At 49.3% G+C, this 16,506-nt stretch overlaps 1 protein-coding gene across 1 annotated transcript; it reads left to right on the plus strand.

The window, feature by feature from the left end:
* The first annotated feature begins 919 nt into the window (after window positions 1-919).
* On the plus strand, window positions 920-7,283 carry KISS1 (KiSS-1 metastasis suppressor). Its single transcript, XM_003893249.5, is given in 4 exon segments — window positions 920-1,136; window positions 4,708-4,848; window positions 6,835-7,109; window positions 7,112-7,283. Coding segments are annotated over 3 exon segments (417 nt in total). The 5' UTR covers window positions 920-1,136; window positions 4,708-4,745; the 3' UTR covers window positions 7,151-7,283.
* The last annotated feature ends 9,223 nt before the right edge of the window (window positions 7,284-16,506 follow it).

Raw genomic sequence — 16,506 nt, forward strand, 5'->3', positions numbered from 1 at the left:
TAGCCCCTGCCTTCAGAGACTCCCAGCCTGAGAGCAGAAACAGTCCCTGCCCTGGAAAGCCCCTTGTCCAAGGGTATAGAGAGTTCCTGCAGGCTCAAGAAAGAGACAAAAGTCACTTGCGATGCATACAGTTAGCAAATATCTATTGAGGGCCCTCTCTGTATGTGCCCAGCAATGGAGTGGGTGCCGAGGGTACAGGGGGAAGGGAGCCTGTCCCTGTCCTCAAAGTGCTGTACCTGAGCAGTCACAAAATGGTATGGTGGTGAGTGCCATGAGACAAGGAAGTGGGGCCCCCAAGCAGGCTGGCTGGATGTACTGCCACCTGGAAGTCGCCTCTCTGCAGCCCTGGCACTTCCCAGGTGCATCCACCTTCTAGAGCTCCCATTTCATCCTCCTTGCTCATAGCTGGCTGCTTACCTAAGGTCTCTGACCATGCCATAGCGTATTCACCTCAAAACCCTGTGCCGAGGAAGTGCTTAGTAACCAAGGAAAGAAGGGAAGCAGGAAGGAAGAAAAAAGGAGAGAATCTCTGCCACCTCCACCCTGCGCCAGTCACAGGGCCCAGTCTAGGAGCCACCTGGAGACCCACGCTGACCCGGCTTTGAGGAGTCCCTGGGTCAGCCCGTGCCCTTCTCCTCCCCTCTTCCTGTCCTTTTCTACGTCTAATTCAGACTAGGTGTGTCGGTGGCTCTTGTCAGAGAGGAAACAAGACATTTCACACTGACACCTCTCCCTGCCCTCCTCAAATAGCCCATTTCCATGTTGTTTGGGGGCAGGATGGGTCCTCTGGGTGGGAAGAGGGTGTGGAGGATGGAAAGAGCCTGTGAGAAGGAGAAAGTCCCGCCTCGGAGGGCTCGGGGGTGGGGTGGGAGGAGAGGCTGCCTCCAGTCACAGAGCCCAGAGGCAGAGGCCTGCCAAGGTGCTGTGCTCTCCAGGAGGGTCTGAGGAGGAGGGAGGGGCGGCAGAGTGGGCCTGTACTTAGAGACGTCACCCTGGGCTTTATAAAAGGAATGTGATCAGGGAGCTGGGGAGAGTGAGCCTGGGAGCCCAGCTACCCACCCTCTGGATGTTCACCCAGCCAGGTGGTCTCATCACCTCAGAGGCTCTGCCAGACTCCCGCCCAGGCCAGGACTGAGGTAAGGTAGGCACACTGCGGCGTCCACCCTCGGGAAGGGGGTCTGCCCTGACCTGGGGATGCTCCAGAGGGGAGCAGGGAATCCGTTCTAAGACGGACAGATGCTTCCGGGCAGGCAAAGGCAGGGGAGGGAGACACTGATCTTTCCTGTTTACCGGCCTGGCCAGATTATCCTGGGATGCCTGGGTGAATACAATGAGTTGCACTTTATTTGTGAAGCTAGCACTCTGGGGATCCCGAGGGCTCTCTCTTGCTGTGGCTGGAATTAGAGACCACAGACACTCGGATGGACCTGGGGAAACCCTCAGGTCTCCCGAGAGCAATGGGGCTCCTCTGAGCAGCTCCCCTAAATTACGGATGGCAAACACAAGCCTCACCAAGGGCACCTACCTACCTACCCACTAAGAACTAGGGGCCACCTCATTCCAAAAGCTTTCCAACCATGCCTGGAATTTCTCTGTTACTCACTGGATACAAGCCCCCCAGGGTGGAGGGAACCACGAAAATTGTCTACAGCAGGTTGGCCACTCATGGCCCCTTTCCAGATAATTCATTTCTACCACATATATCAAGTGCCCTGATGGGCTGGGCAGTGAACGAAGAGTTGAGTGAATCTGTGTGTATATGTGTGTGTGTGTGTGTGTGTATGATGTGTGTATATGGGTGTATGCATGTATATGTGTGTGATATGTGTGCACGCATGTGTGGTGTGTGTGGTGTATGTGTGTGTATGATGTGTGTGTATGGGTATATGTGTGGATGTGCGTGGTGTATGTGTGTGTGTATGATGTGTGTGTATGGGTGTATGTGTGTATATGTGTGTGGTGTGTGTGTGTAGTGTGTGTATGTGTGTATATGGGTGTATGTGTGTATATTGTGTGGTGTGCATGCACGTGTGTAGTGTGTATAATGTGTGTGTATGGATGTATGTGTGTATGTGTGTATGTGTATGTGTGTGTATAGGTGTATGTGTATATGTGTGTGGTGTGTGTGAGTGTGTGGTGTGTGTGGTGTGTGTGTGTTTGGGTATAGGTGTGTATATGTGTGTGGTGTGTGTGGTGTATGTGTGTCTATGATGTGTGTATATGGGTGTATGCATGTAAATGTGTGTGATATGTGTGCACGTGTGTGGTGTGTGTGGTGTGTGTGTATGATGTGAGTATGGGTGTATGCGTGTATATGTGTGTGGTGTGTGTGGGGTGTGTGTGTATGATTTGTGTGTATGGGTATATGCATGTATGTGTGTGTGGTGTGTGTGCATGTGTGGTGTGTGTGGTGTATGTGTGTGGTGTGTGGTGTGTGTGCTGTATGTGTGTGGTGTGTGTGTGTGTGTGTATGTGTATGTGTGCCAGGGTCAGGCAGAGTTCTCCCATGGCGCACATGGTAAGTGCATCCACAATGGGAAGGAGGCACTCGGAGGGGAAAGGGGAGCAGGAAGAAAGAGCACCACCCTCCAACCACTCAAGCCCACTGCCCTCCTTCCTCGCCCACCACCCTGCTTCTGCACAGAGAACCAGAATGCTCCATCTGAAATGTACATCTACACACATTCCTGTCTGGCTCAGATCCCTCCAGGATGAAGCCCCCGCAGGGCCCCTTCCCCAACCTTGTCACTTGCTTTCTCTCCATGCAAAGCTCCACCCTGTTGTCTAGCTAGAGGGCCTGAAGTTCCCTTTCCACCCAGCCCCTGCCCCTGCTCCAGCACCTTAGCACCGTGCCTGGAACACTTTCTATAAACCTTTCAGCGATTCATGCTCAGAAACAGCTCAGGTGCCACCCCCTGCCAAAAATCTGCCTGGACCCCCTAGGTCAGGTTCCCCTGGACTCCCATATCCCCTTGTGGATTCACATGCATCCAGTGTGTCATTTACAGTGTTATTTTGAAACGGTCTGCTGATGAGTCAATTTCTCATACTAGACTTGAGATCCTGGGGGCAGCAACTCCGTCTTAGCACACCTGTGCACCCCTAGCACCTAGCACAGCACCAGCACCTAGTCAGTGCTCAAGGAGTGATTTTCAAATCAACCCAGACCCTGTGCATCCACGGTCTGAAATGCTTTTACACTATTCTCTCCAATTAATTAATCCTACCTCTACTCCATGCCCCAGCTCTGGGCCTTAAGGCAAATGCAGAAAGCTGTGGTCTGGGTTTCAACTTGTCACAGAATCAAAATCTGCAAGGATAAGTAAACTTCTGAGCAGGCGGCTGGTGGCCAATCTGATCCAGGGTTCTTATTTTATAGATGGACCAATGAGGTCTGGAGATGGGGGTGACTTGCTCACATTTCACAGGGAATGAAAGCAGAGCTGGGGCAAGATTCAAGTACTCCTGATTCCATTTCAGGGTTCTTACTCTTTACTCCATGCCTGAGTCCTGCATGGTGAGGAATGGGGGGTGGAGGTGGGGGTGCAAGAGCAGAGAGATGCATGGGCCTGAGCCACCATTAGAAGCTGATGGGCACAAATGGTTCTCATCCCCCAGGCCCCCTTCCCCTGGGAGAGTGGCTCCAGGCTGTGAGTGGGGCCAGGACAATCTTTTTGCTCAGCTGGCAGTGCTCCTGCCTCCCCAGCGTTTTGTCTTTAATCATGTTTGTTGGACAGTCTCAAAGTGTCTGGTGACTTTTTCAAAAAGAAATTAGACTTGGGAGCTGGAAGAGGTGGGGCAGGACGTGTGGGGGGTCAGTGGGGCAGAGCAAGGCAGGGTGATGGGAAATGGTGTGAGGATCAGGGCACATGGCTCCCATCTCAGCAGCCAAAACAATGAGGCCAATTCAATTCATAGCCTCTCAGAGTTCACGAAGAATAGACTTTGGAGATAATTGACCTGATAAATCAAGGAAAGGTTTTTCTTTTCCCTGAATGATAGGGCAATAAGACAATTTAATGACCATCTTTAAAGCTGTGAAGGGCTATGAGAGAGAGCAAGATGATTGCCTCTTTCTTTCTTTTTCTTTAGAAAAGAAAAAGAATTAAGTTTCTCTTACAGCAGGAGAGAACGAGGTCAGATTCAGGCATATGGATGGGGAGAGTGGAACACAGAAAGTTGTGGATTTGTGCAGAACCCACCATGGAAGGAAGAAGTGCCTGCTGCCAGGCTCCAGAGAGAATGTTGGAACCTCAAAGTCCCCCACTCAGTGCCCTGAAGTCCTTGCCCTACTTCACCCCTCCCCAGTCACTCCTATACACGGCATCTCACCCCACCTTTCTCCAACATTCCTCTCAAGCAACCCTGAGATTCAGAATCCTGGCCATTCTCTGACCTGAGCAGTCCTGCCCCTTCCACCAAACTGGGTCTTTCCTTTTTTCCTTACTTTACTGGCCTCATCTCCTCCAGGAAGCCCTCCCTGATGACCCTCACCTAGCATGAATTCAGCTTTAACTCCACTGTGCAAAGAATCTCAATCCCATTTCACTGATATATTTGTTTAGACTCATCCCTCTACCAGGAGCCTCCCAAGGCAAGAACTTTCCCCTCTCTTGGAGGACTGTCCCTTTTGCACTGGGCTCTACCCTCAGCACCCAGCCCAGATCCCGTGCCTGACCTAGTCTTTGTTCCCTCTCTCTGTCTCAGCCTCAAGACATTTCTAGGACCTGCCTCTTCTCACCAAGATGAACTCACTGGTTTCTTGGCAGCTACTGCTTTTCCTCTGTGCCACCCACTTTGGGGAGCCATTAGAAAAGGTGGCCTCTGTGGAGAATTCTAGACCCACAGGTATGTATCCTCTGGGGAAAGAAGTGGGAGGGAGCAAGTGGGTTGTTGCAAAATGAGCTTTCCCGTATTTTCCAGCTAGTCGACTGGTGTGAGTTTAACATTGCATTTGGTGGAAATCTAAGCCTGGCACATGTGCAACTCATTGAGGGCTCCCGTTAACCCTGCAAGTGAGGGATAACTTGCCTCTGTGATGGCCTCAGTCCGCCCACCTAGGTTCCAGGGCTTGTTAACCCCTGAGCTCCTTCATGGTTTCCTCACACTGTGTTCTCTGCTCTACGTCAGCAACCTCTCTGTGCCGACGTTGAGAAGGAACTTCATATGCAACCTTCCTTTATCAGTGACCTCAGATTCTTTGTGAAGAATTTGAAAAAAAAAAAAAAAAACAAACAAACAAAAAAAACTAAACGAAAGGACAGATATTTGATACCTATTAACTTTTGGGGACAATGAACTGTTTCCAGTTCATTGGGGAACTGATGAGCTGGAAAATTTGAGACCCACAGAGGTAGACTTCCCCAGAGTCACTCAAACACCGTGGAAACCCAGCAGGTGTCAGAGCTCCCCAGGAGTGTGTCTGGTGAGTGGCACAAGCTAGAATAATACTAGTCCCCAAGTCAGGAGCTGTGGCTTGGCACACTTCCTGGTGTCAGCTTTCTGGGCAAACGAGAACCCATGACTTAGCTTCTCTAGACCTCAGTTCCTCCAGCTATAAAACTTGGGGCATGCCCTCTATACATTTGATGTCATCGTATATGCCCATAAGACCTCCCAGAGCACAGAAGACACGGCCCTGGGTGTTGTTTGCCAAGTGTGTCTCCTGTCTTGGGATCAGGCATTTTTCTGGTTGAAGGAGGCTTCCCCAGACAATAACCCCACACTGCCCAGGGACATAGAGTTGTTGGCTCTTTTTGGCAAAAGGCTTTAGGTGAGGTCACCAACAGCAGCCTGAACAGTGATTTACTGCTGGTCTAGTGGGTGCAACTGGGGAGGAAGCCATCCTCCTCCTATCTCAGCCAGGCCCTGAGCAAGGGCGGAGGGACCTCACAGGCGACAGCCATTAACTCTGGACCAGGTCCACACTCCTCTTTTCCAGAGTGTGCCAGGGCATGGAGGAGCGGGGCTCAAAGCCAACTCCCGCCCTAGCACATCCATTCACACCCATTCACACACCAGACCTCGTTTCCACTAATCTCTTGCTGCAGTGGGCTGGGGTTATTGTCTACTCAGAGCTAGTTGCCCTATTTTACAGCCAAAAAGTACAGTGAACTTAATGAGCCTTGCATGTGAAGTGCCTTCCAAATTAGCCTTGTTAATCCTCAGAATGAAGGAGAGAAGTTATACCCAGGATGGAGGAAGAGAGCCAGTTAAGGTGACCTAGATAATTTTTGTCTCTCATTGAGTCTTTATGTAGCTTATTGTGGAGGTGGGGGGGAGGGTCACAATTCTTATCAAAGACCATTGTTGGAACACAGGTGTGTGGGACCACAATGACTTAGTTCCACTTTCTTGATTTCTGTTACTACACATTTTTAGCTTTTACGTATTTAACAAGCATTTATTGAGACCCTACTATGAGCAAGCCACTGTTTCAAGCACTATGAGAGATACAGAGATGAATTAACATGGCCCCACTGCCCAGGCTGTTCACAGCCAGGAAGGGGCCCAGAGCTGGGTGTTCAGCAAATACTTTGGTTTTCTTTATTTCAATGCCCTACCCTGTTTGTTTCCTAAAAGGAAGTAATGTAATATGAAAGTTATTTAAGATAATTCTGGCAAACATTCTAAATCAAACTGTGTTGGAAGAGGGAGGCACCTAGGGCCTAATCATCCCAGCTAAGATGATCGTGCTGGTTCCGCATGGCATTTAGCCTCCCAAAAGGTCAAAAGGTCAAGGAAGGAAAAGAAGGATAGGATGGGATGTGAGGAGGTGTTGCAAAGCCTTCTTTCCCGGACCCTGGCCTCATCTTTCTGTGCTCTCTGTCCTAGGCCAGCAGCTGGAATCCCTGGACCTCTTGGCCCCCTGGGAGCAGAGCCTGCCGTGCACCGAGAGGAAGCCGGCTGCTACTGCCAGGCTGAGCCGTCGGGGGGCCTCGCTGTCCTCGCCCCCTGAGAGCTCCGGGAGCCCCCAGCGGCGCGGCCTGTCCGCCCCCAGCAGCCGCCAGATCCCCGCACCCCAGGGCGCGGTGCTGGTGCAGCGGGAGAAGGACCTACCGAACTACAACTGGAACTCCTTCGGCCTGCGCTTCGGCAAGCGGGAGGCGGTACCCCCGGGAGCCAAGGCAGAGGCGCTGGGCGGGGCTGAGGGCGCAGGTGCTGGGCAGTGAACTTCAGACCCCAGAGGAATCACAGCATGTGGGGCGGGGAGGACGCAGGGCGAAGGGAGGGGGCACTGAACCTTCCAACCCGAGGCAATAAAAGAAACGTTGCATAACTCACCGACGTGTGATCTGTGGCTCATTTTTGCAAAAGCGCTCTGATGAGGCTGTTCCCCTTCTGTCCTCATTGGATGGTTAGCTGGTTTCAAGAGGCCTCTGGTGTCATTAAGGTCAGTGCTTCTAATACTAGATGTAATGAAGGAACAGGCGGTTAGTTCTCCAATCCATTGCAGATTGGTACTTTAAAAAAAATTTAAATGGATCACTGACACCCTGAAAAATTTAAAAACAACCAAAGAAGACCAAATTGGATGCTGCTGGAATGTGTCAGCGATATCAAATTTCTATAAAAATTTCTGGAGATGTCCTCAGAATGCCTAGACTTACCTCCCTGAGGATGGGTAACAATTTGCAGAGGGGCATGGCTCACTGCCCACACTTTGAGTAGTACTGGGGGATAAGGGTGGCATGGAGGAGATGGACTGATTAAGTACCTTTCCCTTTCCCATGGAAGCTGGGCAGCTTGATTTGGAAGATGATGCCAATCACTGCCCTGTCCATTAAAACTTAAATATTACCCAAGCCCCACAGTCAGACCTCTGCTGGGGTCTTGGATGCGAGGCGCATCCACAGTGGACCAGCCACTCACTCTTCCCCCTCCCCTCCAGGGAGCCAGGTTGGGTCTTTACACATATTGCTTTTCTTCACCCTCATAACTACCCAGGGTGATGGGCATGTATTAGCCCAATCTTTACAGGTAGAACCCTGAAGTCAAGAAGGATAAACCACTCACTCCAGGCACATCAGCAATGAGCTCCAAGCCTAATAGGTCTCCTGATGCCAGAGCCTGTCTTCCACACTGACATGTCATGCCTCTCTGCCATGGCAGGGTTTCCATCTGAGTCAGCCAGGTGCAGATCAAGAAAGGGTAGCCTGCCTCATGGGGACTTACTTGGGGGTGCAATCGCTGGGGAGTAGAAATTGTGGTCGGAAGAAGTAGAGTTCGTCAGTGGGAAAACCCCAGGAAATCCACCCTCCTGCCGACAAGAAAACACAGCACTACTTAACAGCCTCGGGGTACCCCTATCCTGCACAGTCTAGGATGAAAACGTTCTTTCCCAGAGAGATCATAGGACCCATCCCCATACAGTGAAGTGCCACCGTGTTCCACCCATTACGGAAACTGCGACTCCACAGGATGGAGGCAGAGTTGTGTTGCTATGGCAATGAGATAGGCTGTCATGGGAACATGACAACCTGCTCCCCCATCTCTATCCTTGAAACAGCTCTCCAGGATCTCTCAAATTATCGACACTGCTGTGAGCTAAATCATCACACATCATGACAGCATGATGTTGATATTTAGAAGGGCTTTTTATACCCAAACACTCCAGGGTGTGTCTCTGTACCTCTAGGAGAGGAATCATCAACTCAGCACCTATTCTGTTAAGCATGTTGTTCACCTAACCCCTGGAAACAATCCTTTATCTGATGACGGGTAGGAAGGAGCTGATGGTTTCCCGGAAATCAGGCTGCTCTTAGCCAGCCTAATTTTTACAAAACTTCCTGTGACCCCATTTACCCTTCCTCACAAGCTTAAGCTCGGGCAGATGGGAGGGGTGCCTGTGCCACTTCAAATGCAGGCGAGTGAGATGTGTTCTTTGGCATGAGAAGCTGGCCTGTGTGTAAGAGGGCATGTATGAGGGGGTTCAATATGAGAAATTGCACACATGTTCATATGCACACGCCTGTGTGACCTTGTGTATGGTGTGGGTTCCTCTAACCATCGTCCAGTCCTCATCAGCACTGCTGTAACCCAAGGATCCCCCAAGATCTCTCGTCTAGATGACCAGAGGCCCCGTTTCAGCAGACAGCTGGAAAGGAGTTGAATGCCCGTCCCATGCTTCTAGCAGCCTTAACTGCTACCTTTGAGACTCTGGGCTTTGCAGTTCTTGGCCTTGTGTCTTGGGAAAAGATGGTGAGTCTCTGTGGAACAAAAGGGATTTCTGATTTCACGTGGCTCCCATGAGCCTGCTCTCCAGATGGAAGGGAAGGAGAGGGGAAGATTGGAGGCTGTGAAGAGCCCCAGGGATTCCCTTCCCTCCCTCCGGCCTTTCTGGGTGGGCTCAGAGAGTGGGGCACCAGAGCCCAAACACTTGGAGGTAGGGCTGCCTACAGGCACTCAAACCTACTTCTTCCTGGGGTCTCTGGACAGTGCCCAAAGGGGAGAAATCAGCAGGGCCCGGGCATCCCTTGTGAGTGGAAGTGGGAGGATCACTTCCCAGGCTCCACCCCTTTTGTAAGTCATTTACAATAGATGTGGGCTAGGAATTAGGGGGCAGGAGTGAGAGGGATGCAGGGAGATTTCTGCCTCTAGTATCGTTCTTATCACATTCACAAGCCATTTTTGAGTACCTGCAGCATGCCAAGCACAGGCCTACCTCATTTCATCCTCACAACTGCACGAGGTGGGAGTACTATCCCCATTGTATAGAAGAGAAAACTGAGGCTTGAAGAGGTTAAGTGCTGTGCTCAAGTAGTTGTAAAGTCATAGAGCCAAGAGTCAGACTCCCACATTCTCATTGCAAACACCATAAGCTTCCTACACAGTGCAGCCTTTTCTTCTTCTGTAGACCCCACCCCACTTAAGAAAGCACTGCCAGGTAGCAGACCCAACTCTTTTCCTGAATGATTTGTCTTGGGAAGCAGTCTGGCAGGCAATGTCACTCTAGCCAACCCATCTGTAGCGCCTCTCTGCAACACTAGTGACAATACAGACAAGTCACCAGTTCCCAGGGCAGGTCTCCTCTTCTCAGACCTCATGCCAGGGGTCAGGCATCTACTTTTGCCCCTGCCTGCCTTCTCTCTCTGCCAGCAGCTTCCCCGGTCTAGAATTGGTCACAGGGAGGGGAGGGATGTCAGTTCCAACGAGTGTGCCCTTCCTCACCTTCTGTGCCTTCTTCCATTTTTCCATCTTCCATTTTAAAAGACATCAGAACCCATCATGGTTTCTTGCTTGATGCAGAGTGGGGAGCCTGGGGACAGGGCTTGCCTTTGGTTACTGGGGAAGCCGAGACACAGCAAACAGCTCCCCACTTTCATCACCTTCTCAGGTTTTGCTTTCTTATGATTCTTCTAATATCTACCCAATAATCTTTACAATTAACCCTGCAGCATATTATCTTCATAAAATGTTTTTGAGTACCACTTTGGACACATCTGTGTTTGCTCACTCCCTAAGCCCCTTAAAAGACAGCAAAGGAAGAAGAACGGTATAAACTCTCAAGGGCAAAGAGAAGGGAGAGGAAACCAGAGCAGATGAGAAATGTCAACAAGATTTTGAAGATGGAAATTGTACGGAGGGCTTGGCAGAGAGCAAAGGAAGCTACAACCTGAAGCCAGCAAAGGGGGTTACCGAGAGGACATGACTCATTTCTGCCCAAGGCCAAGCCTCAGCATGTGGAAGTGTTTGGTAGGGATGACACCTGGACTGAAAACAGGGAGATTGGTTAAAAATCTGCACATGGAGGAGTTAGATTTCCCGAGTCCCTTCCCGCAGCCAACACAACCAGGCTACTCTGCCAGGAAGAGGCCAGACGCTTCCTCTCTCAAGGACTGCAGTGGAGACGCTCCAGTCACGGGGAGAGCAAGCACAATCAGGATGAGGATAAAGAGTGGCTGAAGGTTAGGCGCAGTGGCTCATGCCTGTAATCCCAACACTTTGGGAGGCCGAGGTGAGTGGATCGCTTGAGGTCAGGAGTTTGAGACCAGCCTGGCCAACATGGTGATACGCAGTCTCTACTAAAAATACAAAAATTAACTGGGTATGGTGGTGTGCTCCTGTAATCCCAGTTACTCAGGAAGCTGAGGCATAAGAATTGCTTGAACCTGGGAGGCGGAAGCTGCAGTGAACCAAGATTGTACCACTGCAGTCTAGGCTGGGTAACAGAGTAAGACTCTGTCTCAAAAAAAAAAAGAGAGAGTGGTTGAAAAGCCGGACTGTGTGACAGTCTCTCTGGGTAAGCCCCCTCCCTCGCTTTGTGCCGGGAATGCAGACAGCAAGGTATATATTTCCAAGGCGGGAGACCAAAGACCCCAAAGAAAAGACCTTCAGATGCTGACATTGGAGGGTGCTCTAGAAAAAAGCCAGCTTGGAGCCTCCATCTAGAGTAGGGTGCACCTGCCCATGAGTTCTGCCTATGCACCCTGAGTTTCTAGGCCCCTCCAACTGCTTCCATCTTAACCATGAATGAAGTCAAGGAGTCACAGGGGTTTGAATAAAACTTTAAGTTGGAAGAGTAGACCAAACACACAATACAGAGGAAACAGACTTTCTGCAGAAAACAGATACAATTTTTTCTGTGTGGTTAAAAAAAAAAAAAAACTTCCCATATTTCCAAGTGTGGTGCTTTACACCTGTAATCCCAGCAATTTGGGAGGCCAAAGAGGAAGGATACCTTGAAATTAGGAGTTCAAGACCAGTCTGAGCAACATAGAGAGACCACCGTCTCTACAAAAAATAAAATAAATCAGTTAGGCGAGCACCCTATAATCCCAGCTACTCAGAAGGCTGAGGTGGGAGGATCACTTGAGCCTGGGAGGTCAAGGCTGTGGTGAGCCATGATCACACCACTGCACTGCAACCCAGGTGACAAAGAAGACCCTGTCTCGAAGGAAAAAAAAGGCCAGGTGTGGTGACTCACATCTGTAATCCCAGCACTTTGGAAGGCTGAGGCAGGGGGAATCTCTTGAGCTCAGGAGTTTGAGACCAGCCTAGGCAACATAAGGAGACCTTGTTTCTTAAACAAAACGGGCTGGTCATGGTGGCTCACGCCTAATCCCTGCACTTTGGGAGGCCGAGGCGGATGCATCTGAGGTTGGAGTTCAAGACCAGCCTGACCAATACGATGAAACCGTGTCTCTACTAAAAAATACGAAAATTAGCCAGGCGTGTTGGGGCACACCTGTAGTCTCAGCTACTCAGGACGCAGGAGAATTGCTTGAACCTGGGAGGCGGAGGTTGAAGTGAGCCGAGATCACGCCACTGCACTCCAGCCTGAGCAACAGAGCAAGACTCTGTCTCAAAAAAAAAAAAAAAAAAAAAAGAAAACAAAACTGTAAGATCCCTGAAGGTATAAAAGAAAATTTTGCATCCATAAGACAAGTAATGGATGCAATAAAAACAGAATTTATCAGAGAATCAGAAAGGCTTTTGGAAGTTAAAAATATGAGATCAAAATTTTTTAAAAGAAATAAAAGAATTGAAACACAAAGTTAAGGAAATCTCCTAGAAAGTAGAACAAAAAGAAATCAAGCAGACGTGGTGGTAGGCTCTTTTAGTCCCAGCTACTCAAGAGACTGAGGCAGGAGGATCACGTGAGCCCAGGAGTTTGAGGCTGCAGTGAGCCATGATCACACTACTGCACTCCAGCCTGGGTGACAGAATGAGACTCTTTCTCAAAAAAAAAGAAAAAAAAAGAAAGAAAAAGAAAAAAAAAATCAAGAGATAAAATATAAGAAAAGTAGAAAAACAAACAAAGTTGCAACACCCTACTTATATGAGTTTCAAGAAAAGAGAAAAATGGAAGGGAAGAAATGATCAATTAATGCAGGATGATTTGCCAGAATGGAAGGACATGAATTTCCAAATTGAAAGGGCTCACTGAGTGCCCAGCTCATGAAAAAAAAAAAAAAAAAGAGCCAGGCCAGGCATAAGGAAAAGGCAGTGGAAGCCCCTTGGGATGAAACCATGGAAGGAGCTGAGAATCAGAACTGCATCAGACTCATTCAGATAAGAAGATATGGTCAGGCACAGTGGCTCACGCCTCTAATCCCAGCACTTTGGGAGGCTAAGGCGGGCGGATCACTTGAGGTCAGGAGTTCAAGACCAGCCTGGCCAACATGGTGAAACTATCTCTACTAAAAATACAAAAAATCAGCCGGGCATGGTGGGTGCCTGTAATCCCAGCTACTCTGGAGGCTGAGGCAGGAGAATCGTTTGAACCCGGGAGGCAGAGGTTGCAGTGGAAAAACAACTTCCAATATCAGAGTTCCAACTTGGAATTCTTTTCACATTGAACTATCAAGAATAAGGTCCAAATGGGGAACATTTTAGGCATGTCAGGACTAGAAGTGTTTACTCTCATGCACTCTTTCTCAGGGAGCTTTGGAAACTCTATTTAAACAAACATGTAAACTGAGAAGGAGGAATTCCCAGGCACCAGCACACAGAGCTGTAGCAGAGAGAGGTCCCCAAGCACCAAAGCAGAGCTCCCTGGAAAAAATTCCACTGGGCCATAAATTGGGTGTTGGACCAAGTGGGAAGGGGTTTGGAGCATCTGAGCCGAATACATAAGGTCAGGCTGGGCGCAGTGGCTCACGCCTGTAATCCTAGCACTTTGGGAGGCCAAGGCGGGCAGACTGCTTGAACCCAGGAGTTTGAGACCAGCCTGGGCGACATAGTGAAACCCTGTCTCTACGGAGAGAAAAAAAAAAAAAAAAAAAGCTGGGCATGGTGCTGCACACCTGTAGTTCCAGCTACTCAGGAGGCTGAGGTGGGAGGACTGCTTGAGCCCGGGGTGACTGAGGTTGCAGTGAGCCACTATTGCACCACTGCTGTCCAGCCTGGGCAACAGGGTGAGACCCTGTCGTAAAAACAAATAAATAAAAAAGTTCATAGAAAAACAAGAAATAGGAGAGGAAAGGCAATGCTAAACAATGAAAATAAAAAATACACAAGAAAGGAAATTAAGCCATAATACACAGTGAACAATAATTATTTATTATAAATACTGAGGTTGTTTTTGTTTTTGTTTTTACTTACCAGACTGTCCAAAACTTCAGTCTTGCCTTTTCCACCTTCAGAATTAGGAAGCTGAATGTTATCAATGGTGACTTCACAAGGGATGCTGTCATCTTCAGCCTCAGATTCTGAACTGTCCACTTTTGAATCCGACTGGTTCATCTCAAACAAGGCCACATCCATTTGTATGACTTTTCTAAGCAAACCATCAATATTTTCAATATTGAAGCAACCAGGTGGTGAACCCGTCATTTATTTTCTCAGCTTTTCATGTGCCTGGGCCATCTGTGGGAGACAGGTCTGTTCTTGGTCCACTAACGGACTCCTCTGTATCTGGACTGGTTGGAGAGTGGAGTTCTTTCTAGAATCAGGCTGGGAGTCGATGAGCAATCTGTCTGATATACCTCCTCGGCTGTTGTTCCCTACTGTCAGCCACTCCTTAGGCACCAAGACTCCCTCTGTAGCCGTCCTGGGTGGACAACACAGAGCTTGAGCTGGCCTGGGGCCTGTGGTGACCTCTATGCCTCCTGCACACGCAGGCCCGGAGGCAGGAAAGACCTGAGTTTTGATTTTGTCAAAAACCAAGGGGCTGAATAGGAGAGAAATTATCATCGATCACAAAAGAAGAATAATAAAAATGTGTAAAATTTTGGCCAGGCATGGTGGCTCACGCCTGTAGTTCCCAGCACTTTGGGAGGCCGAGGTGGGCGGATCACCTGAGGTCAGGAGTTCAAGACCAGCCTGGTCAACATGGTGAAACCCTGTCTCTACTAAAAATACAAAAATTAGCTGGGTGTGGTAGTGGGTACCTGTAATCCTAGCTACTCCAGAGGCTGAGGCAGGAGAATCACTTGAACCCGGAAGGCAGAGGTTGCAGTGAGCCAAGATGGTGCCACTGCACTCCAACAGAGCGAGACTCCGTCTCAAGAAAAATAAATAAATAATAAAAATAAAAGTATATGCATCACCTTTAGGAATATGAATGATCAGCCGGGCACGGTGGCTCAAGCCTGTAATCCCAGCACTTTGGGAGGCTGAGACGGGAGGATCACGAGGTCAGGAAATCGAGACCGTCCTGGCTAACATGGTGCAACCCCATCTCTACTTAAAAAAAAATACAAAAAATCTAGCCGGGCCTGGTGGCGGGTGCCTGTAGTCCCAGCTGCTCGGGAGGCTGAGGCAGGAGAATGGCGTAAACCTGGGAGGCGGAGCTTGCAGTGAGCTGAGATCCGGCCACTGCACTCCAGCCTGGGTGACAGAGTGAGACTCCGTCCCAAAAAAAAAAAAAAAAAAGGAATATGAACGACCAACTATAGCAGAATAGTCCACAGAGTTAACAGTCTTACCTTGGAGGAGCCAGGCTGGGGGCTTGGGGAGGGGATGGGATTGGAGATTGCTGGTTTTCATTATAAGCCTTTCAGTTGTACTCATTTTTAAAACCACAGCATATTTTTTTCTGATTAAAAAATATTAAGTTCAGCCTGGCCAACATGGTGAAACTCTGCCTCTACTAAAAAATATAAAAATTAGCTGGGCATGGTGGCTTGTGCCTGTAATCCCAGCTACTCCAGAGGCTGAGGCAGGAGAATCATTTGAACCCAGGAGGTGGAGGTTGCAGAGCTGAGATCACACCACTGCACTCCAGCCTGGGTGACAGAGTGAGATTCTGTCTGAATAAGATGAAGAAGAAGAAGGAGAAGGAAAAGGAGAAGGAGAAGGAGAAGGAGAAGGAGGAGGACGAGGAGGAGGAGGAGACAAAAGAGGAAGGAAGGAGGAGAAAGGGGGGAAGGAAGGATGGGAGAGGCAGGTGGGCAGGCAGGGAGGGAGTAAGAGAGAGGTCTATTTTCTGGGAAATGTATTCTTGAGGTGCTGACAAAGAAGTTTTGCTTGCCCAAACTTTAGTTATGCCTTTCAAATCTTCTGCTAGGTTTATCTGGGCACTTCCTTGTAAAATCCAGTTTTAGCAAAGAGCCCTGCTAAGTAAATTTAGCAAATAATCCCCATCCTCAATATCTGATCACCCTGGATATCTGACCAGGTTCCTCAGCCTGCACCATGGCCCAGGTTATGTCTGATCACCCTGGCCTGTCTGCAGCAGGAATCCTGTTAGATGGGTTTAGCCAGAATGCCCCCATGCCCCTGATGTTTCCTCTTAGTAATTTTCATCCACTGACCCCATCCTGCTCCTTGGCTTTACATTTTCACTCGCCCATGCTGTATTTGGAGATGAGCCCAACTTCTCTCCCCAACTGCAAGACCCTGTTTCAGTGGTACCTGTACCTATCTCGAAAGTCCTGAGTAAAGTCTGCCTTACTGTGCTTTAATAAGTCGCACTGGATAATTTTGCTTTAATAGTACAACCCCTGTCCCTAACAGCCATCCTCCATCCCAGCTATGCTTCTGCTGGTGACACCCAGCACAAGAACCCCTAGCGCTATCCTATCAGAATTACTACCCCTCCATCACCCCTACACACACACA

Source organism: Papio anubis, chromosome 1 (assembly GCF_008728515.1).
Source record: "Papio anubis isolate 15944 chromosome 1, Panubis1.0, whole genome shotgun sequence".
Lineage (NCBI taxonomy): Eukaryota > Metazoa > Chordata > Mammalia > Primates > Cercopithecidae > Papio > Papio anubis.